Consider the following 24,529-nt stretch of genomic DNA (forward strand, 5'->3'; position numbering starts at 1 on the left):
TACCAGAAATACAAAATGTACCCGCGACATAATGAAGATATTTAGTCATGAACGGTTTCTAATATGACATCCCCATCTTTAAATTTTTTGAAAACCCATTGGACTTTTTCCTCTCGTTTAATGATAAGAATCGACAAGTGTGTGTTGCAAAGTTGTTTTTTTTTATAATTTTGAGGAGTCATTAGAAAAGTGACTGATTTTAAAATAACTTTCGGTTTTTTATTAATATTGTTGCACAGAATTTTATAAACTTAGTCATCAGACATAAGAACCAGCCTTAACCAAAATGGCGCCTCTGCCAGAACAAGCATTTGTTGCTTTATAAATCTCAAAGATTTTTTTTTCTTTATTGACTTCACATTCCGAATTCTCAATATTCTTACACCACTTTAACTATAATACCAATAAAATGGCATGTAAATATATGTATATATATATCCAACATATGTACAAATAGGACTAAAAAAATCACAGAGAAACTAGTGAGAACTTCTTAGGCATGAGCTAAAGATTGTATTCATAAAATCGATAATTTTTAGAAGGTATTTTGATGCTCCTAAAGTAGTTGTACGCTGGGCTGTCATTCTCTTCACTTGCATCTGACGCCATTATTCTTGTCTTGGTATGTTGCGATGATGTCTCTCTTTATGGTAAGGATTTTGAGAGTATGCAGTTCAGCATTATTTAAAGGGAGAAAAGGCCTATATGGATTTTGTTTAGATGAAGAGGAGAGAGAAATGTGATTATTATAATTTTTCGTTTTCACAAAATCATTGGCTACATCACAGCTTGAGTCCGCAGAGACCGGAGAATATATTAGGTTTTCATAAACAATTCCGAAATTGTAGAAGAGGTTCGATTACTCAGGTCTTTGAGGTGGGAGAGGGGCACTGAAGCAAAGCTTTTGAGAAAAAAAACTTTTTATAGTTGTTTCTGAGTTATACTTCGCTTCAGATTCTAGAAGTTGAACAGTCTGAAAATGTTCGTGCCGAGAGATAATTTATTACTACTATTATTTTGAAATAACCAAGTTACACTGTTAAAATCAAAACAGGAGACAGTATTTTGTATATCTTAGCAGTGACGTTCTTGGTTGCAAGTTTTGAATGTCCGTGTTGGAAAATCCGTGTTCTAGTTTCAGTTGGAAGGAGGACTGTTAATATTAACTTCTTGTCAGATCAGGATGGTTCTCTATGATTAAAAGCCATTTTATTGTCTGAGAATTTGGAGGCCAGTAGAACTTTCGCACTTTCCCCAGAAAAAGTAAACGTAAATAAAAAAAAACATATGTTGTTATTTTTCTTTGTAAATTGTTAGCTGAAACGTATTATAGTAGAGTGCGTATTCATATATATATATATATATATATATAAATTTCACAATTTTAACACCTTTAGAAAATTCTCCAAGGAACGTTTCACTTTTTATTATTATTTACTTCATCGTGTGTGTGTGTATTGAATATAATTCTAAAATTGGAAAACAGGTGACGCCACCCTTCAAAGCCATAGTTCGGGTTTTTACACCAAATGTACATCACGATAGGTTATTAACACTCTGTTCACAGGCCCGGTATGGCCAGGTGGGTTAAGGCGTTCGACTCGTAATCTGAGAGTCACGGGTTCAAATCCCCGTCGCGCCAAACATGCTCGCCCTTTCAGCCGTAGGGGCGTTATAATGTTACGGTCAATCCCACTATTCGTTGGTAAAAGAGTAGCCCAAGAGTTGGCGGTGGGTGGTGATGACTAGCTGCCTTCCCTCTAGTCTTACACTGCTAAATTAGGGACGGCTAGCACAGATAGCCCTCGAGTAGCTGTGTGCGAAATTCAAAACAAACAAGTATTAAATTAACCTTACATCATCATTAATAAAACAAAACAGCAAAGTCTGATGAAGAAATGTCAGCATTAAGGGATGTATCTGTGATGACATTAATATCTTCAGAACTGCTTCGTAAGTGTGGTATTTGATTAGTCACTGCTTCGTCCTTTGTAGAGTGTGGCCTAATGATGTATGTGTGTATGTGCGTGCGTTTTTTATAGCAAGGCCACATCGGGCTATCTGCTGAGTCTACCGAGGGGAATGAAAACCCTGATTTTAGGGTTGTAAATCCGTAGAATTACCGCTGTACCAGAGGGGACAGTCTGATGATTAAGGTACTCAAACGGCGACTCTGAGTTTTTGTGGTTTGTGCCCACAGCGTTGCCATAAGAACAAGCTCTGCGCTTTGAGTTCGTGGTTCTACTATAAAAGTGATTGTCAAATCCCACTACTCAGTTAACTAAAACAAAAAATGGAAACAAATAATTATACCAGGAAAATGTTAATGCGAAAAAAAAGAGTTAATATTCACAATGTTTAAAATCACCAGACGAATAGAGTTTCAGTCCGAAACGTCGTGAATATTAAAACATCTATTTCGCGTTATCCATTGTTTGTGGTATAAGTTTTTTGCAGTTTTTGTTTCCTACTCTTGTGTCAAACAATAATTAACAGTGAATACTGTTGGCTAGCTACCTTCTCTCTAGTTTACAATAATTAACAGTGAGTACTGCTGGGTAGCTACCTTCTCTCTAGTTTACAGCTCAAGATTAGGAACCTATAGAAATTTTGTAGATGTTGAGATTTTGGGGAAAAATTATTTCCATCATAGCAGCCAGTGAGTTTGTTTGTTTTTGAATTTCGCGTAAATCTACACGAAGGCTATCTGCGCTAGTCATCCCTAATTTTGCAGTGTAAGACTAGAGGGAAGGCAGCTAGTCTTCACCGCCTACCGCCAACTCTTGGGTTACCCTTTTACCACTGAATAGTGGGATTGAATATAATATTACAACGCCCACGGCCATAATTTAATGCTACTTTTCGTTAAGTATTTTTATTTGGTTTGTTTTGAATTTTGCGCAAAGCTACATGAGGGCTATCTCACTTTGCTGAAGGTGCCGGGGTCTTTCGCATGAGGGCTATCTGTACTAGTCGTCCTTAATTTAGAAACAACAAGCTAGAGGGCAGGAAGCTATACCACATCACCCATCGCTAATGTCTGGGCAACATTTTTATCAATGAATAGTGAGATTGGTCTTAAAATTATAATGCCCCACGGCTGAAAGAACGAGAATCTTCAATTATGAGTATTTAAATTTGCGGCCTTCCGAGTATGAGTCGAGTGCCCTAACCATCAGGTCATGTCATACCTTTTTTCATTAAAAAATCGCAAACAGGGACAAAATAATCCAATTGCTACTTGTTTTATCTTAGATTGGAATGCTTTATTGTTTTGTTATATATAATTGCAATATGAGTTTATGTAAGACACGTGCCTTGAAACTATCTAAAGTATAAATTCCACAAAAGCTGGTTTAGCCCTGATATATATTTTGTAACTTGTATATCATAGTAGCAGTAAAACTATGTCAGACGTGAAAAACCTGTACTTGTTTGTTGTTTACCGTAAAGTTACTTTTATATTACAAGAGCAAAAGGCAGATTATTCTAACGATTAAGCTTTTTTTATTTGTACAGTTTTAAATAACTTTCTGTAATGTTTAATTTATTATAATATTATTTATGAATTTTAATAAAAGTTTTGATTAGAAAAATTCGCATTCTAATAGTTTATTTTAAAAATTTAACCCTAAAGTACGAAGTCGATATGTATTAAAGATAGGTGATCTTATTTCAGTCAGCTTTAAGTGGTAGGTTGGTGAATAAATATCAAGAGCTCTAGGAAAGTAGCGCCATCACATGGTGACTGTAATCCGGAATGATGTCACTAAACGGGCTAAGCATAAGTTAGTTACTATAACATGTTGTGAAGCGTTTTAAACGACGACGAGTATTTTTAAGTTTCGCATCTGTAAATACTGGAAAGGTTACGTATCTGGAATTGTTTGGGAGATGTAAAGTATTTAATAATGAATTCTGTTGTTGAGAGACTATGTGTGGAAGACGTTTATGATTTAGCCTCAGAGATTGGTAAAGAATTCGAGAAAATAATTGATGTTTATGGCGCTGAAGTTATCACCAGTTTGATGCCAAAAGTTATCTGTGCTTTAGAGCAATTGGAATCCTGTGCAGTTAGAAATGATCGTGTGGATTTAGAAATTTCAGACTTAAATTCCGCCATTGCCCAGCTTCAGTACGAAAAAATTGAGAAGCAAGAATCAAAAAGTAAACTGGAAAAGGTAAAATTTATTACCTACTGGTAACAGTAGTACTAGTACTAAGCTGTCACTAAATTACAATCTATTTGATAAAAATATGAAGGAAAATATCTAAAAGTAAAATATTAATATGAAGACTTTAAGATCAAGTATCTTTCTTTTCTTTTTGTAATACCTTAAAGTTAAACTTCTGTGAACACATTATTACATATCTAATTACACACGAACCTTAATAAACCTAAAAGTTTGAACTCCTTATTTAAGTTTAAGACTTAGTATGTTCAACATTAGCCCATAGCCTAATATTTGTCAGTATGGTTAATTAAAATTTATATTATTTGCAAGTCATATAAATTCCAAAGTTTTTAGAGATTGTTAAGCTAAGGTTGTGTAACTTTGTAAAGAAACTGTAATTGCAAAATGTCAAAGCAATTCACATAAACATTTTTTAAGATACTTGCATACTGTACTTGTTCTATTATTCTGATACATGTATCATTTATATTGAATAACACATTATACAGTTTTCTTTGTCTGTAAGTTTGTCAGGACAGTTGTATAGTTTATCTTGTGACACAACAAGTTGTAGAAGTTTTGATGCAAACAAGAATTTGTATAATACTAAATTCATGATTATAAAACAGCTCATCTGGGTGAGACTTTCATGTTGATATTTCTTATTGGTTTTGCTGGTTATGATTATTAGCTCAGAGTGAGCTACCTACGTAGATCAGAACTAAATTACAATTAACAGTTATTTAAATGTACCATTCATGCAATCTTATAGTGATTTAATTCTGTATACATGTATAGTGTGTGAATATACATTGGATGTTGAGTTCTTTACATAATGGGAAGAAGTACATGGATGTAAATATTTACAGACTGCTGTGATTGTATTTATTAAAATGTAGCATTGGAAGTTCATTGAGGAAATTGTTAAATATAACCAGTGGAAAATTTGTAGCTTTAATAAAAGTTATACATTTATATTTTTTTTCGGAAGTGAAACTGAGTAAAAATTGCCAACAGTTTTGTTCTGGATATTTGAAAAATGAAAACGGTTGACACTTAATGTTTTGTTAAAACAAGTTGTAGTTTGTAACAGAAATTAGGCTTAAGAAAATAAGCTTGTTATATCACATTAGAATGAAGTTTTTCTAGAGATGGTATAATTTAAGGTTTTAAATTATATAGTAAACACAGTAAATTAGAAATAATATGCAACAGAGCTTTCTTTTATAACTGTAGACATTTTAAGAGGTCAGTTAGAGAGCTGTATAGGTCAGAAATACTGGATGTTACTTCAGTCTGAAATAATGTCATCCATAATGCTTAACTTATGGACAGCAGGGAACTATTTACTCCTTCAGTACTGTCTTTGTGTACTCATTTTTCAGGAAAGTAAATATCTAAAGTAACTCTTTACTTTTAAGAAATTCATTAATTTTCCTTTTACTCTTGTAACATGTTGTTCTCTACTATTACCAGTGTTAACTCATCCTAAAATTAATCACTCTATTAAACAAATGATATAACAAATGATAACTGGATCCAAGCCTATGTTTTTCTAAACCTTAAATGTGTGTGTGTCTTACTATCCTGCTACCTTCAGGATATAGCACAAAAGAATAAGAGCCTTAATGTTGTAAACTGTATTACATCATCTCTTACCTTTCTTCTTTCAGAAGAAGATAAGCTAAGAGATCTTTACTTATCTCTGTAACCTGTAGGAGACATTCTGTTAACCCAAAAAAATCAGTAGATGTGTGTTCATGATCAGGGGTGATTTTGACAGTTCTACTACTTTAACTTGTCCCTGTAACCTGTAGGATACATTCTCTTGATAAAGAGTGAAGTGGACTCTTATTTTCTTCTGTTTGATGTTTTTAGAACTGAATAACAGGTGTCTATTTCTTTCCTTATTTAGCAGAAATGTAGTTTCAAAGTGGTTGGAGGAATAGCTTGAATATATGTATTAGCTTGATGAAACTTTTGAAACGTTGTCCTCTACACTTGTGTCTCCACAACAGGCAGTTGCCATCCATTCTACAAAGTTTCATCATGGATACTCTACCTAACAATCTATCAAAGAATGTATAAGCTTTGTTCAGATGATTTAGTTCACAGTTCATTTTAAAGATTTTTGTTTGGGGTTATAGTAAGATGTCTCTTTCAGTAGACAACTACATAACTAGTTTTAGTTTGTCATCCAAAAATAATGCATTTAGTTTTTACCTCCAGGGTCCTAGAAGTATTGGATATGAGGGAACTTGTAATTTCATCACATGTTCTGTACTACTTTACATAAACCTGCTACATGTACATAGTGCTGGTTTAGTAAATGTATTCAGTTGTATGAGGAAAAATTATAGAAATGTATCTTCAGGATTCCTTCTTTCTCTCACAGTTTTCCTGGTCAGGATGATGGTAAAGGAAAACTAATTATCCTTAAGATTATGTTAGAGGAACTGTTCGTACTGTTGTAAAGGTCAGGGTGTACATGTAAGTTGTTAACAACCATCACTTTAGGTAGAATTGCATAGCTTGTTCCAGTGAAACATTGCTAAGCCTTCAGTGATGTTGAGAAAACCCACTTGTAGAGAAATATATATGTAAAACGGCTCGTTTGGGTTGAGAAAATATTTTACATAGAAGAGCGAACAACGTTTCGACCTTCTTCGGTCATCGTCAGGTTCACAAAGAAAGTTCTTCGCTCTTCTATGTAAAATATTTTCTCAACCCAAACGAGCCGTTTTGCATATATATTGCTAAGCCTTGGTCATCATATTTAAGAAACGATTATGAATTCTTGAAGAAGAGATACCAATATGATTGTTGTTTAAGGATAAATTTAAATATTTTGGCATGTATTTACTGTTATAATCTTTCAATTAATGTTTTTCATGTTGTTATATTGAGACTACCAAATTTTACCTGTAGTAAGACAAGAGGATAGACATTTAAGATATGGAAGACTCGGACACAATTCTGTTTAATGTAGCATTACTTTTCTGATAGGGTAATCGCAACTTGTGGAATGATTTACCTTTACTTGTGGTAGGAATTGCAACATTGAAGAAGCTTAAGAGGAGATTGGATGAGCATGTAAGGGATTATGGTTGGACAAAAGAAAGGGGATTTCTTTATGCAGTTTTCATTAAGTTGGTACTAGAAAATAAATTTGGTTCCTTATTATTAAGAGTGTCTTCAGAACTGATCATTATATGGTGGAAAGATTAGTAAGCCTGGAGATACTCTTGTAATGTTAATTACATTAATTTTGTCATATGTTCTTAAACTGTATGATTACCTTCCAGTCAAGACATTAATTCCTGAAGAACTTGTGTGTCTTTCTTATAACTAAGGTTTTCCATTTCAAACATTTAGATTTACTATAACAAATGATTTCCTATTCATAGGAATAATATTTCTTATTGGATCAGTAGCCAACATAATGTTTTTAGAATTAAAAGTATAGAGTTATTACCTTTATTATTAGATATCTCTAGGATTAGAATAGATTATAAACAGATAGGACTTAGGTAAAAGTCTTAAAAGTAATCCAAGCATTAAAATATGGAAATAATCACACAGTCACTGAATTACTTTCAATTGTTTCAACAGGTACACATCACATATAGTATGGGTGCACTAGCTATGCAGGAAAAACATGCATGCTATATGCTTTGAGATTTGACAAAAACATGGCACAGCACCATGTTAGTAAGTTAGGGTTTGTAGTTTAACTCTATTCAGTTACTGTCAAAAGCAAACTAGAGAGACCCATTTTTATGAAATGTGATACAGACTGTGTGAAGATCTGTCTTAGAAAGACTCAAGTCACTCAGGATAAAAGATTAGCTGTCAAAATCTTGAAAATAAGTATGAAATGTCCTTTGTTAACACAGAAGTTAAATGAACTTTTTTATTCCTTTTACTTGGATCACACTGAATGTATACACACCCACTTTATCTAGTAAACTGTAAGATACACACACAAATATAATGAAATAAAATTGTAAAATAACTAAAAACAAGGTTTAACAAACATGGATACTTAGTCATGTTTGTATTGTGTGAACATGCAAAGTTAACTCAATGAAACACGGGCTCTGGTAAGATGAAGAACAGTTAGTTTAGACATTTATTTTCAAACCGCCCCACATCTCTAACACTCAAGTGTTTATCAAAAAAAATGAAGTTAATATCATCCTGATAATCTTAATTCATTATTCTGTTTATCATTCATAGTCTATATTTTATCAAAACATTTTAAAGCTAAAATGTTATCAATCAATAAAACTATTTCTTGAAGATTTCAAGCATAACGTTATTTCTTTCTCTGTCTAGCTATATATACACACGTAGATAAAAGACAACATATTTGAACTCCTCACTTTAAATGAGGCCTAACAAGTTCCTCCTCTAGGCACACACAAAATGAGGACAGTAGCACGTGTACTTGTATAGCTCAAACTGTCCTGTGTACCTTCCAGCACTAAAGTTCTAAAGATAAAAATAGTTCAAACAGCTTAGTTCTATGTTGTTTTTGCTGTTACACTATAATAGTTTGTTCCAGAATTTCTGTTAATCTCGTACATCCAAGATACTATCTGTTTGAGAAAGGTCTTCAAAGTCCAAAGAATTTTATTATTGAATTATCTGGTTCATGCATTTTTTCTGACTTAATTGTTTTCCCAAACACATCTTACATGAAGGTGCTAAGAATGTTGATTTTGAACAAATTTATGACAGTACTTTCTCATGAGACAGAATAATTTATTTGTTAATTATGTTTTACAAACTGGTTAAAATCATATTTTTCTTTACATGTTGGTCATAGTTAGGACCAACAAAATGTTGTTCTCAGTTGACAAGTTGAGAGTGGTAACACCCCCAAAAAAAACTAAGTAAACAATACTTCTTCTTTAATACAACATGATTTGTGTGTATGTGGTTTAAGATCATACCAAAAAGTGAGGTTATCTTATAGACAGTTTGATTAGAAAAGTACCCCGCACACTAATTCAGTATTTATAATATGCTTCTAGTAATTGTGTGGTTTATTTAATTACTATAACTTAAGTAAATGAATTTAAGTTAATAACTAATTATATTTATTTAGTGTGATATATCACTTTTTTTATTTTGTTTTACAAATATCTCCTTACAGTAAAATTTAAATCAATCTAGCATGTCATTCTGGAAGGGTATTAGGGAATACAAATGCAAATAATTTGTTATTGAATTCAGTGTGAAAACTCTTTGGTCCCTAGAAATGAAAATAGTGGGTATTTATTAATTATTTATTCTATGGTAAGTAAGGAGTTATTGCAGATCTTCTAGTATCAAATAATTGAACTTTAAACTATATTACTGGAACTACTTCCTCCCAGAACTAAGTTGTTTTACGATATTGTATATAATTCATTTGTACCACAAACTGTAAAGCATTTAATTATGATTGAAATTAAGTTATATAATACAATACAGTTGCATGAAAAATAACATTGTACACTATCATTTGTTTTCAGATAGTAGCAGTAATAGTACAAGTCATTTTGAAGATATATTCATAAAAGTTATGATAAAATGAATTTTATATCTAGTCTTTGTCCTTTAATATTGACTTAATTCATCACATCCTACTTGATTGTACAATGGCCAGTTTTGTTCTTCTATAGTATGTCACTGTAATCAGTCCTATTGCTATTAATGGATTATTCAATTGACTCAGTCTTTCTTCAGAAACTGTGTTTGGAGGGTCACTGATGGACCTGTCACATAATGAAAACTCACTGGTATTTGAAAAACTAGACATGCACTTAGTTGAATGAATACCTCCACCCTGCAGTGTTGATCATGCTTGAAATAGGAACATTTGTCTGTATGTATGTCCTTATCAATTGGAATGGACCATTTTTAGCAGGACAATAGGTAATAATGTTCTACAGATGTCCACCAAGTTTTATAAAAATCTGATCATTTTTGACTGAGTTATAGAACAAAACATAATGTGAAAAATCAGTCACCATGTGAACAGATAGTGGTATTTTGGAGTTTTGTGGCCTTAAACCTCCAAAAACGAATCACTTTTAAGTTGGATAAATGTTCAAATGTATACCAACTTCTGTCAATATCTGTTCAGCCATTTAAGAGAATCCTTGCTGACAAACACACAAATATTGGGGTGAGAACATAACTAACTTCATTTTTGGAGGCAGAGATGACAATTTGATCTGGAAATTGTCCTTTCTCAAATAAATGAATTAGAAATTAGGGGCCCCTACTGTTGACAGTTTCTGGTAAGGAAAGTTATTAAACAGCAAATTTCAGAGTACCTTAAATAATATTTTGGACAAGTAAGAAAGAAAAGGCTTGTGGCTGATTGTGCTGAAGTAATTTTGTATTACCCATGTAAACTATTTATATGAACATACACAGCACTAATATAACGTTTTTGCGACATTTATTTTAAAACAACGTAAATTTATTTACGACCGGTTTGGTACGGTTATTCTCAACTTTCAGTAAGTGCTCTTATAATTTTTAGTTTGTACATTTTTTGTAAAAACTTAGTTATTGCGTACTTTGTGGGCATATGTGTTTCTCCGTATGTATAGTTATGTGATTATTTTAAATACACTAGTGTTGGGGACAGGATAATAATCCGACCACGCCATTCTGACCAAACTTTATCGACACGCCTAGACGTGACTGACTCTGTTTATTCAATTTGTGTATGACGTCAGGCTAGTTTACCCTGTGTCCTGTTACCCACTTTAATTTGTTCGAAGCCTCTAGGATTTACTAGAGTGTTATGTTGGCTGGTTGGTCTTTTAGAGATTCATGTTGCAAACTACATTGTGAACCAATTATCATTTTAACGCCGATTTGAGCTGTTAAATTTTGACGATACGTTGTGCTTAACCAAGTGTGACATATTTGTATTGTGCACGTGTAGTTTTGCTTATAGGAAATGATTGGATAGGGTTAGGCCTACCACCTGTTATGCGAAGCGGCCACCGTATTGTGAGCGGTGAACTCTATTCGGAGATGATATGTGTGGATTGTTGGGTATATTCACTATCTTTGTCTGTGGATGGGCTGTCGCTCTTTTTATGAGATCAAGGGTAAGATAATGTGTCTAGCTCAATTGTTTGTTTAATCTATTTTAAAATTTCATATTGTATCCATTTAATTAATTTTGTTTTTCACATCAAAAAATTAATGTTGCAAATCGTAAGAAAGGTTGCCATTGACACATTTTGCCGCTAGGGCTTCACCTATCCCATGGATGTGAACTGTTACACGTATGTTGTACAGGTACACTTTGTGTACGTGTAATCATGTTTCATAGAACACAATATTTTTAGATCCTTAACTTTCAAATACATGGAATAAAAACTGTTTGAAATCGAAGAAACGGGATTGTATCATCGAGATTCGAGAATGAATGGTAGTTTTCGAGTCGAATAATAAAGAAAACTTGTACGTAAACTAGTTCTTACGAATAGTCACGCAATTTAAATTGAATTATAAATTAAAATAGTTTTATATTCATATCTAATATCAAGAATGTGGCGTTTAGCAGTATTACAGGAAAGGCTGTTGGTAACTAGGGTATAGGTATGTGGCGATTTGACCTTGAGCAAGGTGGTCTGAACTAACAACCCGTATCGGTTATACTTTCTCGCTAAGTGACTCACTCACTTGATTGTTGATGTCTGAAAACAATTTCACATGGTTATTTTTAAAATATAATCCAGAGTAATATTAATGAATATGAGCCGTGCATTTATTTCCGATATGTGTTTTTACTGTCGAAGCTAGGATGACGTAATAACTAGTAAATCATGTGGTGACGCATGATTGTGGTACTAGTATGTAATTCTATATATATTATATATACTCATAATGTCACAATTATTGCAGTTTAAAGAACTCGTAGTTGATGTAATAATATCTACAGGGATAATAGAATGAAAATTAAGAGAATTTTGTTGTCCCCCATTTTTTGTGATGAGGGTGACCAATATGGGTGGAACATTGTTTGATGAAAAATAATTCTAAAAAATTTAAAATACAATAACACCATTTTATCCAGTAATTTATTTTGGCCAAAACACAGTGTGTATGATAAAAGATTTGTGTTTTAAGAATACAAAGAAGTTAAAATGATGATTTTTGATAGTATTTTATAAACAAGATACACAGCTGATAACCTGAGCTGTGGCTGTAATATATTAAGGAAGAGTGCTCAAGAAAAGTAGAGGAAGCCAAAATATATTACAATTTTCCAAACCTTATTACACATACAAATGGGTCATGATTGGCAGAGCAGAGATCCTTAAAATGTAGACCATAATGCCACATAGGAAGATGAGAATAATAGTAGAATATAAGACTACTTGGTACAGTCATGTTACGGTTAAATAAAAACTGTACAAGTTAAAGCAGTGGTAATGAAACATTTTGTATGTTATCTTTATCTGGTATTGTGATTTTATTGCTCTAAAAATAATATTAGTTTTTTGAAATTATTATATTACAAAATTTAGTTTCATTTAGGCTACTCTGTCAGACCAATACCTGTTTAAAAAAAAAATATATATATATATTTTCATGTAAAGCCTGACATGTGGTCTCTGTCTAAAGAATGTCATAACTTTTAAGGTCATTTGAGCTTTTATTAACCTTTTTCATGTCAAGCTTTATGTGAAAATAAAAAAAAAATTTTTTTCACTGTCTCATAGCCTACACTTACGTGTTTATGTATATATAAAAAAAAGTTCTTGAACGATATGTTGCATTTCTGCACCATATATGGTCAATAAATAAATATTACATATATCTAGATTTATATAACACACATTATTTCAATAAAACTACCATAAAGAAAAGGAATACATACTCAGAATAAATCTGAGATCAGTACAAACAGTATTTATGATGCCATCTGGTGAGCACTGTTTATAATACATGTAAATTAACTAATGCAAACGTTTTATGAAATGTACAGAATGACCAAATTATATTGGGTCAATCATGGAAGAGGTTAATTTCATTATTTTCAGTTATAAAAGTAAATATTAATTCAAATTACCAAATTATTTGTATACCATTCATTACCAGTGAAATTCATGTATTAATTTGTGTAATTTGATGTTTTCATGTGATGTAGTATTCACTGAAAAGAACTGACAACAATGTTAGAGAAGTTATTGATTTTTTAAAATACTCCAGGTATTAGTGGAATCAATACATAGGGGGCTCCAGGTATTAGTGGTGTATATTGTAAGGTTGACAGTTTTTGTTTTTGACAGATAATGTTTTTTCAAAGATTTTGAAAGATATTAAGGGATGAAGATACAAGTCAATTAACACTATTTCTTGCAAGTCATTGAATTGTGTGCAGCTGCCAGAAGACTAGAATGTGGCCAAAGTCACTCTTCCTTTCAAGGGAGATAATTAAAATTATCCCAGTAATTACAGACTTGTTAGTTTTGCATCAGTGATGGGGAAAAGTTTTTAATTGGCTGATAAAAGATGCTTTGTAAGTTCATTTGACAAAGTTTTTAAAATTTTATTGGACAGTCAGTATGGTTTCACAGAGGAAAGTCTTGTCTCACTAATCTTTTGACATTATTTGAAAATATTACTGCTTATGTAGATGATGGTATGGATATAGCATCTGGATGTTAACAAAGCAGATGATGAGGTGCTACATGAAGGTTTGTTAAAAATGATATCTTTGGGTGTTAGATTAAAAATAGCTAGAGGGAAGAAGGGAGAAATTATTATAAATTGGGTTCCATGAAATCTGTTTAATGTCACAAGTTGGGTACTCCAGTGCTCAGCATAAGAATGTTTGCTGTTCATAGTTTTTTTTGTTAAAAACATAGATTTAAGAATGTTAAATCTAAATTACTTAAGTGTTCATGATAAGGTTTGGAGGTATAGCTGCCTGGAGGGAAATGCAGCTGCTTTACCTTTACTAGTAATTTAGGTTGTTAATCATATTTTGGTTATTTATAATTTGATATTTCTGTTTTATAGGGCTGCAGTAATTTAGAGACCTATGTGTAAATATTTGGACACCAGTGGTTCTAAATATTTGTAATGAATTCTCAAATCCAAGCTCACTAATAGTTTTCCTATGATTCCAAGAAACTTCTGCAGAAGTAAGATAACAGTTTTGGAGTTACACCAGGAAGCTATGAATTTCTGTTGTTTGCTACCTGGGTTTCACAAATAAGCAAATAATATCCTATACTTAATATATTTCTTTCTAAGTGGAGTACAAATCTTCTTACAACCTACATATATGTGTACCGGTTCTAGCGGCACGTGATGTGTCAGCCATATTAGATACCAATGAAGTGAATCACTAGTTGTTTTTTATAACCTAAAAACACCACATACAGTTTTCGACTTCCTCTTTATAAAATTAAGCTGTTTCAAGTAAAAACAACATGGCGTGTTTATAATTTTCAATCATGATGATTAGGCCCAACATATTAGAGAATAATGGCTCAAGAAATTGTTCGTATCCCCAACTTTAGTGTCACACGGATGGATGGTAAAGGAAGCATCAACCTGTTTTAACTTACCTAATTAAAATTAATAAAGTTTTGTTATTTCAAAGTAATATTCAAGTGAACCAACACATTTGTTTAGCATTATCCATTTACAAAGGAAAAAAAAAAAGTCTTAAACTAATTTGTCTGATTACCTAATTTATTTTTATCCAATATTGTAATAATACTCAGTTATTGTTTTTCATCTGTCCTGGAAAATGTGTGTAAGGCTCACTTCAGTGGACATAAATGGCAGATGTAAATATATTTCAGTAAACATTTTGTACAACATATTAAAAACTAACCAAAATTTTTAAAAAGGTCTAAAGCTAGGTCGTTGAAGAACATAAGTTGTTTACTGATAGTATTAAGTGCAATAACATTTAGCTTTAACTAAACTAAAGCAAAAATGTGCACAAGTTATAGCATTAATTTATCATTCTCTTAAATATAGGCCTTACTTAATAAAGGTTTAAGTAATGTTAGACCTAAGACAAGTGAACTTACAAATTTTGGTGTCTGTAATTAGAATTCTTTAGTAGTAGTCTAGAAATCCTGTAAAAGATGGTAATTTGACTTGAATGTTTTGTGGGTCTCTGCTAGCTTTTAGGTTATGTTATCTGATGATACTACTAATGATCTAATTCGTTAAATTTAATGACAGGTTAGATAAAATGTTCAGTTACCTGACATAACCAGATTAATAACTAAACTGGTTTTAAAGGGATAGAACAGGGGTGCACAAAGACCGGCCCACGACGAGTTGCCGAGTAGCCTACGATGTCCAATGGGAAAGTCAAACATAGAGAGGTCACGTGTTTAGAGTTTGCACCTGGGTGAAAATTAAGCACTATAGAAGAATATGCATTAGATTAGATTAGATACTGGATGGTTCCATATTTATGTTGATCAATAAAGAAAATTTAATAAGCAAATCTCTTTAATGCATAGGCATTTAATTATTGGTGTAATGACGTAATATTTCCATAATTACAAAATCTCACGCATTCCAATTGTTCTTTGAGATTTACGTATGAGCCCTATTTTGATATTATTTTGTGACAAAAATGGCAGCTAGTCGTAAAAGAAAAGTTGATGACAAAAACCATCAGTTTCATGATGATTGGACTGCGCAATACTGTTTTGTTCAACAACAGAAGAATGTGATTTGTTTGCTGTGTCATTCGACAGTAGCAGTGGCGAAGGCATCCTATATAGAGCATCATTATGAGTCGAAGCATAAAGATTTCCACAACTTTGTCGGTGATGAACGAACAGCTCGAATTGAATCTCTGCGGCAGTCATTGAATCACCAGCAGAACGTTTTCTCAAAGCAGTCAGCAGATTTAGGTGCAGCATGTGAGTTCAGTTACGATATTTCATTGATGAAATCTGGCCGACCGTTCACTGATGGTGATTTTGTCAAGCAATGTATGATTACTGCATTGGAAAAGTTGTGTCCGGAAGCAGTTTGTAAGCTACAGACGGTGGCTTTGAATTGTATGACAGTTCAACGAAGAATTTCACACCTCTCAGCAGATGTGACAAGGCAGCTTACAAATAAAGCAGCCAACTTTGTGTACTTCTCTTTGGCAGCAGACGAGTTGATTGACATCAGTTTAATAGCACAGCTACTAGTTTTTGTTCGTGGTGTGTCGTCATCGTTTGATATCACAGAGGAACTAATCGGCATGGGTTCCATGAAGGGTCAGACAACTGGGTCTGCTCTATTTGAGGAGACAGTACGACTATGTAGTAGTGTTTCATTGGATTTCACGAAACTGGTAAATGTGACAACTGATGGAGCACCAGCCATGACCTGAGAAAGTAGTGGGCTGGTAGCACTGTTGATGAAGCATTGAGGAAAGCAGAACAGACAGTTGGTGAAGTTGCACGGTATTATTCACCAACAGAACCTGTGCAGTAAAGAACTTGGTTTTCAGGCACTGATGGCATTAGTGATGAAAACCATTAATTTCATCAAATCACGAGGGCTCAATCACCATCAGTTTCGAAGTCTTCTTGAAGAAATTGATTCAGACTATGGTGACCTTGTGTATCACTGTGAAGTATGCTGGTTGAGTTGAGGGAAGAAGCTCAGAAGATTCTGGAAGTTGATTGATGAGGTGATAGAATTCCTCAGAAGCAAGAACAAAGACACAAAAGTGATTTTCATGATTGATCCAGCATGGCAAGGTGATTTGACCTTTCTGGCCGCTATGATACAACACTTGAATGACCTGAATTTGAAGTTGCAAGGCAAAAATCAGCTTGTCTGTCAGCTTGCCAATCACGTCTGAGGTTTCAGGACAAAGTTGCAGTTGTTCCGGCAGCATCAGGTAACTTTGTGCACTTTCCCACTTTTCAGTCACAGCTACAGAAGAATCGGGACATTGACATACAAGTTTATGTTGGGAGGCTAGATATCTTTATTCAATCCTTCAACTCACTGTTTCATGACTTTGACCAATGCAGATTGTTGTTGAAACTTTTTGCTGATCCATTCAGTGTGTCAGTGGATTACTTGTCAGCACAATATCAACTCAAACTTACTGATCTCCAGGCATTTGATGAACTGCATGCTATTTACCAAGAAAACAGTTTGCTTGATTTCTGCAAAACGTTGCTTGATACATTTGCTAATCTGAAAGTGAACGCACTTGTCCACACCAGCATGTTTGGCAGCACATACTGCTGCGAACAGGCTTTCTTGCATATGAAACTGAACAAAACCAACACTCGCAATCAGCTGACTGATGATCATCTGGAAGCAGTCTTGCGTCTTTCAATGCAAACATCAAGCCAGACATTTTTAAGCTTGTAGATGACATGCAGCACCATCCATCGCACTGACCTTGTGACAGTTGACGTACCATAACATTTCTTAGAATAATGTGCAAAGTCTTTGATGTAATCGTTATTTGTGTGTTCTTAAATGTTATGCCCATCTTGTGTGAAACAACTGTAGGACGATTTTAATCTTCACTTTTTTGTAGCCCCAACAGTTACGAGTAGTTTGTTTGTGGCCCTTGACTCAAAAAGTTTGTGCACCACTGAGATAGAATATGAAGAAAAGTTGAAATAGTGTGTTGTGTTCATTCATGTGTAAGTCTGGAAACTTGTGGGATTTCACCTGGAAAGCCAAAAAATAAAAATGTCATGTTCTTAATGTAGCATTTTAAAGAACAAACACTTTGTTGTTTATTTAAAAATGACTGTGTTTGGTATTTTATATCATTTATAAAAATGAATATAAAAAACTATAGTTTATATTTGTTATTAGGGTTAGTTTAAGTACATAAAATATTTTAACATGTAGTTGAATTAAAAACTTTCTGATTTATAAATTATTAATTGGAAAAATAGTTCTGGTATTAAGTGTTGGAACATTCCGTATTTATTTTGCTCTGATAATTGTGTTAGTGTGGATCACTACAGTAAATAAGTTTCTAAGTTAAAAAATGCAAATTTTGCACATGTGTAATTGCAATGAATAATCTTATTTTTCCTATAATTACTCTCAGATTTTAATTTTTTCTCAATAATACACTGAATATGAGTGCAGTAGATGTTGGAAACTGTGACATTCCGCACCTTATTGTTTCAGAAGTTTTTCATGCTTCACAGATCTTTTTGAATAGTGTAGTTGTTATGTTTTATGCTCTTAATCTGAAGTTTGTTTTTTAGGAACTTGAACATATTGAGGATATCTGGAGAGAAGAAACCAATCAGTTAAGTGAACTGGTGTCAAAGCTGAAGGAGGAAAATTTTCGCCTTAGTAGTTCCCTGAAAGAAAAGGAAATTTTCCTTTCTGAGAAGTCAACAAGTAAGAAAAATTTGTGTTATTATTGTGAATTTTTCTTAAGCAGACTGTGTGCTGTACCCATATTTTCAACAAACATTAATTTTTATGTCATTTTCCTGACATTAGGTATGTTCGTTTCTTTTTTTTACAGTTTTTCTTCCTCGGTTTGTTACCTGAGCTAGGTTTTATTTTATGGTATTAGCTATTGTTTATTTTTCTTTTGTTCTTGTGTCTTTGTATGTTGTAATAAAAATAAATTGTACATACTTGTGCACTGTAATGGGAGATAGATTCATTATCTTGAATTGTAGTGACTGTGATTTATATCATAGGTAATAACTGTGAATAACATTTGTTTTGTAATTATGACCTAATTATATTATTTTATCATAGTAAATATATTAGTCATTTCTAACTAAACATTAGGTAATTCTAATCTTAAAACATACAATATGCACTTTTTAAAGTACTTTTCATTTATATTGTAAAATAATATACTTTATTAACCATATTTTAAAATGTCTTTTGTTTTGTCTGTTTTGCAGACCAGCCAAAATCTCCCCATCATGAACTGTCAGTTCGAACCTGTATTTTATATTTTGTTAGTTCTACTCTGTTACAAAATATGTGAACAAAACTTGTGTTTAGTAACTGTAGTTCTGTCTACTTTGTTTTACAGTATCTGTGATCTGTGACTTGGGTTTAGTAACTGTAGTTCTGTATCAACTCTGCATTACAGTATCTGTGATCTGTGACTTGGGTTTAGTAACTGTAGTTCTGTATCAACTCTGCATTACAGTATCTGTAATCTGTAACTTGTGTTTAGTAACTGTAGTTCCATATCTACTCCCCTCAATGTAGATTCCTGTATGTGGTGAGGGGACCTCTCAGAGAAGGTTCTGTACTTTCCGTTTACCTCCTCTGGGATCTAAATATCCACCTGCATGTTTGCTGTGTGTGGTGAACCATGAAGGGGAGGACAGGATCCTGGTGGTTGAGGGGTCTAACTCCAACACACCACTTTGGCTTTGAATTCCTATAGATGTGTGGTCTTGGGGTGGCCCTCCAAGATCAATCAGCTAGTCCATTTGGGCCAGGATCAACTGAGTGCTAGCGTAGGACATCCTCAACAAGTGTAGTGAACATTATGTCTGATACTGGTGTTCAGGTATAGTGCTCACGTAACCCTGGCATCGCTGCAGTGACCTTGTGTGGCACTGTAGTGCATCCCCTTGTAAGGCACCATGGTGGGTGGGGTCAGTGGGCACAAAAATAGTGTTTTTTTTATTATGGATACCCTTTAAATAAAAGAATAAACAAGCATGACAGTATAGAGAAAAATCCAAATACTGGCAAATGATCGTGCATTGATGACTCTGTATGGTCAAACTCACAACTCGAACCTGTGTTACAATTTTTAATTAGACATTTTTTTAAACTGAAAAACCCTTAGGGCAAATGTCTCCATTTTTTATTCAGAAGGGTTTATAAGAGCTTGTTGGCTCACCTAAATCAGATTAAATTTACCTCCAGCATTTCTTGAACTACCAGTTCAAAAGTCATGTGGGACAAGATCGGGAAGGTGAGTGGACAGTATACTTCTGCTCCCCTCTCTATCTTAATATTCAATGGCCATGAAGTTGCTGATGCTCAGAGCATTGCCAATACTTTTGGTGAATGTTTCTCTCATGTATCTAGCTCTTCAAACTCAAATAGTTCTTAGCTATTAAAACATGAATTGAACACCTGCCTCTTTCCTTTTTGGCTGATCATCTCTATGACTACAATTACCCTCTTACACTGGTGGAACTTAGACTTGTGCTTCATCTGTCTGGTAATACATCAGTTGGACCTGATGATATACATTATGAGATGCTATGCCACCTTTCTCTTGCCTCTTAGTATTCTTCTGGCTGTCTTTAACCGGATATGGCAGGAGAATGTCTTTCCTGATGCTTGGTGCCAAGCTATTGTACTCCCTATTCTTACACCTGGGAAGGATCCAAAGTTTCCTTGGAATTACTGCCCCATTGCTTTGATGAGTTGTCTCAGTAAGACTTTACAGAGGATGATTAATGCTCATCTTGTTTGGTTCCTTGAATTATACTACCTTCTGTCACCCACTCAGTGTGGGTTCTGAAGACAACACTCTACAATAGACCACTTAATTCACCTTGAAACATCAGTTAGAGAAGGCTCTTTGAAGCAACAACATTTTGTTTCTTTTTTTATTTATTTAGAGAAAGCTTATGATACAACATTTATGCCAGTTTTTATTAAGCATTTTTTAATGAACTGCCGATTCCAGGTCCATGTGGGCTCAACACTTTCCCGTTGTTTCCCACAGGAACTTTGAGTCTCTCAGGGCTGTGTTCTTAGTGTCACACTTTTCATTATAAAGATTAATGCCATCAGTGAACAGCTACCCCCTACAGTTGCAAATGATCTATTCGTTGATGACTTTTACATCTCCTGTCAGTCATCAAACATGAAGTTTGTTGAGCAGCAGCTACAAAGTACAATCAATCATACACTTAAGTGGACCACAGCAAATAGTTTTGAACTTTCTCTCTCTGAAACTGTTTGTGTACGTTTCTGTCACCAACAGGGTACTTATCCAGATCCAGAACTTCGTGTTGATGATGTTGTACTTCCAGTCGTCTCTGAGGCAAAGTTCTTAGGTCTTATATTTGACTGTAAATTAAACTTTATTTCCCATATCAAGTAACTTTGTATCAAGTGTATAAGAGCACTGAACATCCTCCATGTTCTTTCTTCCATCTACTGGGGAGCAGATCAATACTCCATGCTTAAAATTTATCGTGCCCTTATCCAATCCAAATGTGACTATGGGTCTGTGGTTTATGGTTCTGCCAGAACCTCAGCATTGAAAATGATGGATCTTATCCACCATCAGGGGCTTCGGCTTTGCACTGGAGCCTTTCTTACTTCTCCAGTCCAAAGTTTGTTTGTGGAGTCTCATGAACCTCCTCTGTATATTTGCCGTTTGCAACTGTTTCTTATGTATACTTCCAAACTTTGCTCTTTACCACAGCATCCTACTTGGGGTTGTGTTTTCCATCCTCAGTGGGCCACACTTTTCTATAATAGAAAATCTGCCATTGTTCCTTTTAGCCTTTGTATTCAGGCTCAATCAGAAAAATTGGATATATCTCTGAATGGCATAGCAGTATCAACAGTTTGTATCTTCCACCATGGCTAATTACTATCCCCAGCTGTGACCTATCTTGAGTCATCTGAGGAAGCCTAGTACTCCCGATTGGAAATATCGCTCTTTATATGCTTAACATCTTTCAAACAATCCATCCATTTCCATATATACAGATGGTTCAAAATCAGGTGACTGTAGGTTTTGCCATAGTTTGTTACAGTTCGGTTATAGCACACAGAATCCCCACCACAGTTTTTGTGTTCACTGCAGAATTGTATGCTATTTCTCTTGCCATGAATCATATTGAAACTGTGCAATATACGAATTGTACGATCTATACTGATTCACTGAGCTGTCTATTGGCCTTGACATCATTCCATGTTAGTTACCATCCTATTCTAATCAATATCCAAAACAAACTGGCCCGTCTATCTCTGTCCAGTTTTTTTGGATACCAGGTCATGTTGATATTTGTGGGAATGAGCTAGCTGACAGAGCAGCAAAGTCCATCTGCTCTGGCTCTATCACCACCATCCCTGTTCCATACATGGACTATGGTCCAGTTATCAAAACCTGACTATACACCAGTTGGCAGTCAACCTGGAGTGAGCAATGAAATAATAAGCTTTTTCAAATCAAGCCTTCTTTAGCTCTTTGGCCATCTTGTTTCTATAAAGATTGAAGGGAGGAAGTTGTTTTGGCTAAGCAATGCATTGGTCACAGTTTTTTAACTTCCTTTTATATGGTACTGATGCACCAATATGTGGTCTGTGTGGCATTCAGGTTACAATTGTACATATTTTATTATCATTCCATCGTTACAACCAAGAACGACAACACCATTTTAAACACATTTTTAAGGTAGGTTTGCCCTTGACATTAGCGAATGTCAAAGGCGATGCTGGCAGCCTCACTCATGTTTTTACATTTTTTAAGAGTCATTGGTTTTTTTAACTGAATTTAAGGTTTTTGGACTATATACTGTTTTAGCATGATTTCTTTTACACATTTTAATTTTATTTTGACCTGAATCCAGGACTGGAAAGGCCAGCTTCAGGTGACTGACAGCAAATTTGAACGTAATGCTTCAGTCTTCCTAGCAGGTTTTAATTTTACATATTTTAACCTTCATTTCCATGTACCATTATAGTATACTACATCTTGTTTGGCACAGATAGCCTAGTAGCTTTGTGCCAGTAAACAAGAAATATCTACCTATCTATATCTACTCTGTGTTACAATGTATGTGATCTGTAACTTATGTTTAGTAATGTAGTTCTGTGTCTACTCTTTTAACAGTATCTGTACATTGTAACTTGTGTTTAGTAACTTGTAGTGCAAGGCCTGTGTGTGATTATTTTTACTGTAGCAATAGTGTTACCTACACATAGTGATCTGCTTGTCTGTATCTATCTATATATGACTTTTGTTGTTATACAGGTTGTTTTCCTGATCAGGAATTGATGGTTGCACAGAAGTTAAAAGAGATTGTTGACAGGCAGAGGGAGCAACTTGACCAGAAGGACAGGGAACTACATCAGAAGTGTAACGACATAGAATCTGTAAGTATCCAACAAAGATATATAGAAAACATTATCTGAAGTGTACAAAGGTTATATTTGCATCACTCTTTTCATTGTGTTTGTCAACAAGATTTCTCAAACAGCTGAATGGATTTGGAGGAGAGTTGTTATACATTTGGACTATGACTAAGAACATATTTGGTTTTTTGAGAGCAAAAGGTCAACTTCACAACATGGTCATAACAGACAACAGCATCTCTATTTGTTTACAATAGGGACTGATTTTTCACAGTTTGCTTTATAAGCAGTAAAAATTGATCAGATTTTCATGAAACTTGGCAGACTTATATAGAGTATTTCTCATTCTCCTAATAGAAATGATCCATGATCGTTGATAATAATGGACGTATAGACACATTTTCATTTGGGTGTCCCTCTAGTTGTTACCCTGAATTTATTCCTCAAATGTAATTTAATATTGTACCTGAGTTCCATTGCCATAGCTGATTTCAGATGTCTTGAAGTGTTAAAATAATAATGACAATTCTAGAAATGTTCTTTTAATAGTTATGCATAAGATATTATTTTCTGTTGCAAATTTTCATCTGTTTATCTTGTGATCATTATTGAGAATCTTTTAATAAACACTTCAAAGATTTTATAACTTTTTTGGGGAAGGGAATGGGGTAACTATCATTGGATACCCTTAGACTAGGTATATGGATGTTTGTTCCAATCTCTTGGTTTGTTAATTATCAGGTGTGTTTCCTGGGATATCTGTGTGAAAAACATTTGGATTATTGTTATAAGAAAATACTCGTACCCACTGAATGTGTGCATGTGTAGAAAAGTATTTTCAAGTAACCATGATACAGTTATATAAACCATTTATACTTGTTAATTGTGCAAATCTAAGGCAGTCGAGCAACGTAAACAAAAGCAAGTTTAGGTCTTCAACTTTTTGTTTTAAAGCTGTAATTTGTAAAGTCAGACAATGTTTACAATTTTGTTAAATGTAAAACTTGTACAGATTTGAAGTTTTTAAAATCATGAAGTATGTGTGGTAACAAATATTCTGTAGGGTGAACCCCATGTTTTTTCTATATTGTTTTTGTTGAATTTTGTTTTTTACTGAGTAATTATCAAAGTAAAGTGTTCTGAGGAATTCACATGATCTTCAGCCATTGTTATTCTGAATGGAATAAGTTAACTTAAAGTGTAACTCAAATCTCTGTGCTTCAAATAACTATTGGATGCTAGTTTGTGAATCTAATGTGAAATACGCA

General features: G+C 33.8%; 1 protein-coding gene across 2 annotated transcripts in view; it reads left to right on the plus strand.

The window, feature by feature from the left end:
• The first annotated feature begins 3,733 nt into the window (after positions 1 to 3,733).
• Positions 3,734 to 24,529, plus strand: part of LOC143253921 (RILP-like protein 1) — a 29,116-nt gene continuing 8,320 nt past the window's right edge. The window contains exons 1-4 of one of the 2 annotated variants that reach the window (XM_076508515.1): positions 3,772 to 4,181; positions 7,182 to 7,268; positions 18,431 to 18,569; positions 23,161 to 23,282. In XM_076508515.1, the coding sequence (XP_076364630.1) occupies positions 3,912 to 4,181; positions 7,182 to 7,268; positions 18,431 to 18,569; positions 23,161 to 23,282 (618 nt within the window). In that variant the 5' untranslated portion in view covers positions 3,772 to 3,911. Of the gene's footprint in view, positions 4,182 to 7,181; positions 7,269 to 18,430; positions 18,570 to 23,160; positions 23,283 to 24,529 lie in introns of both variants that reach the window. The other variant, XM_076508516.1, reaches the window with a different exon arrangement.

Source organism: Tachypleus tridentatus, chromosome 6 (assembly GCF_004210375.1).
Source record: "Tachypleus tridentatus isolate NWPU-2018 chromosome 6, ASM421037v1, whole genome shotgun sequence".
NCBI classification, from domain to species: domain Eukaryota; kingdom Metazoa; phylum Arthropoda; class Merostomata; order Xiphosura; family Limulidae; genus Tachypleus; species Tachypleus tridentatus.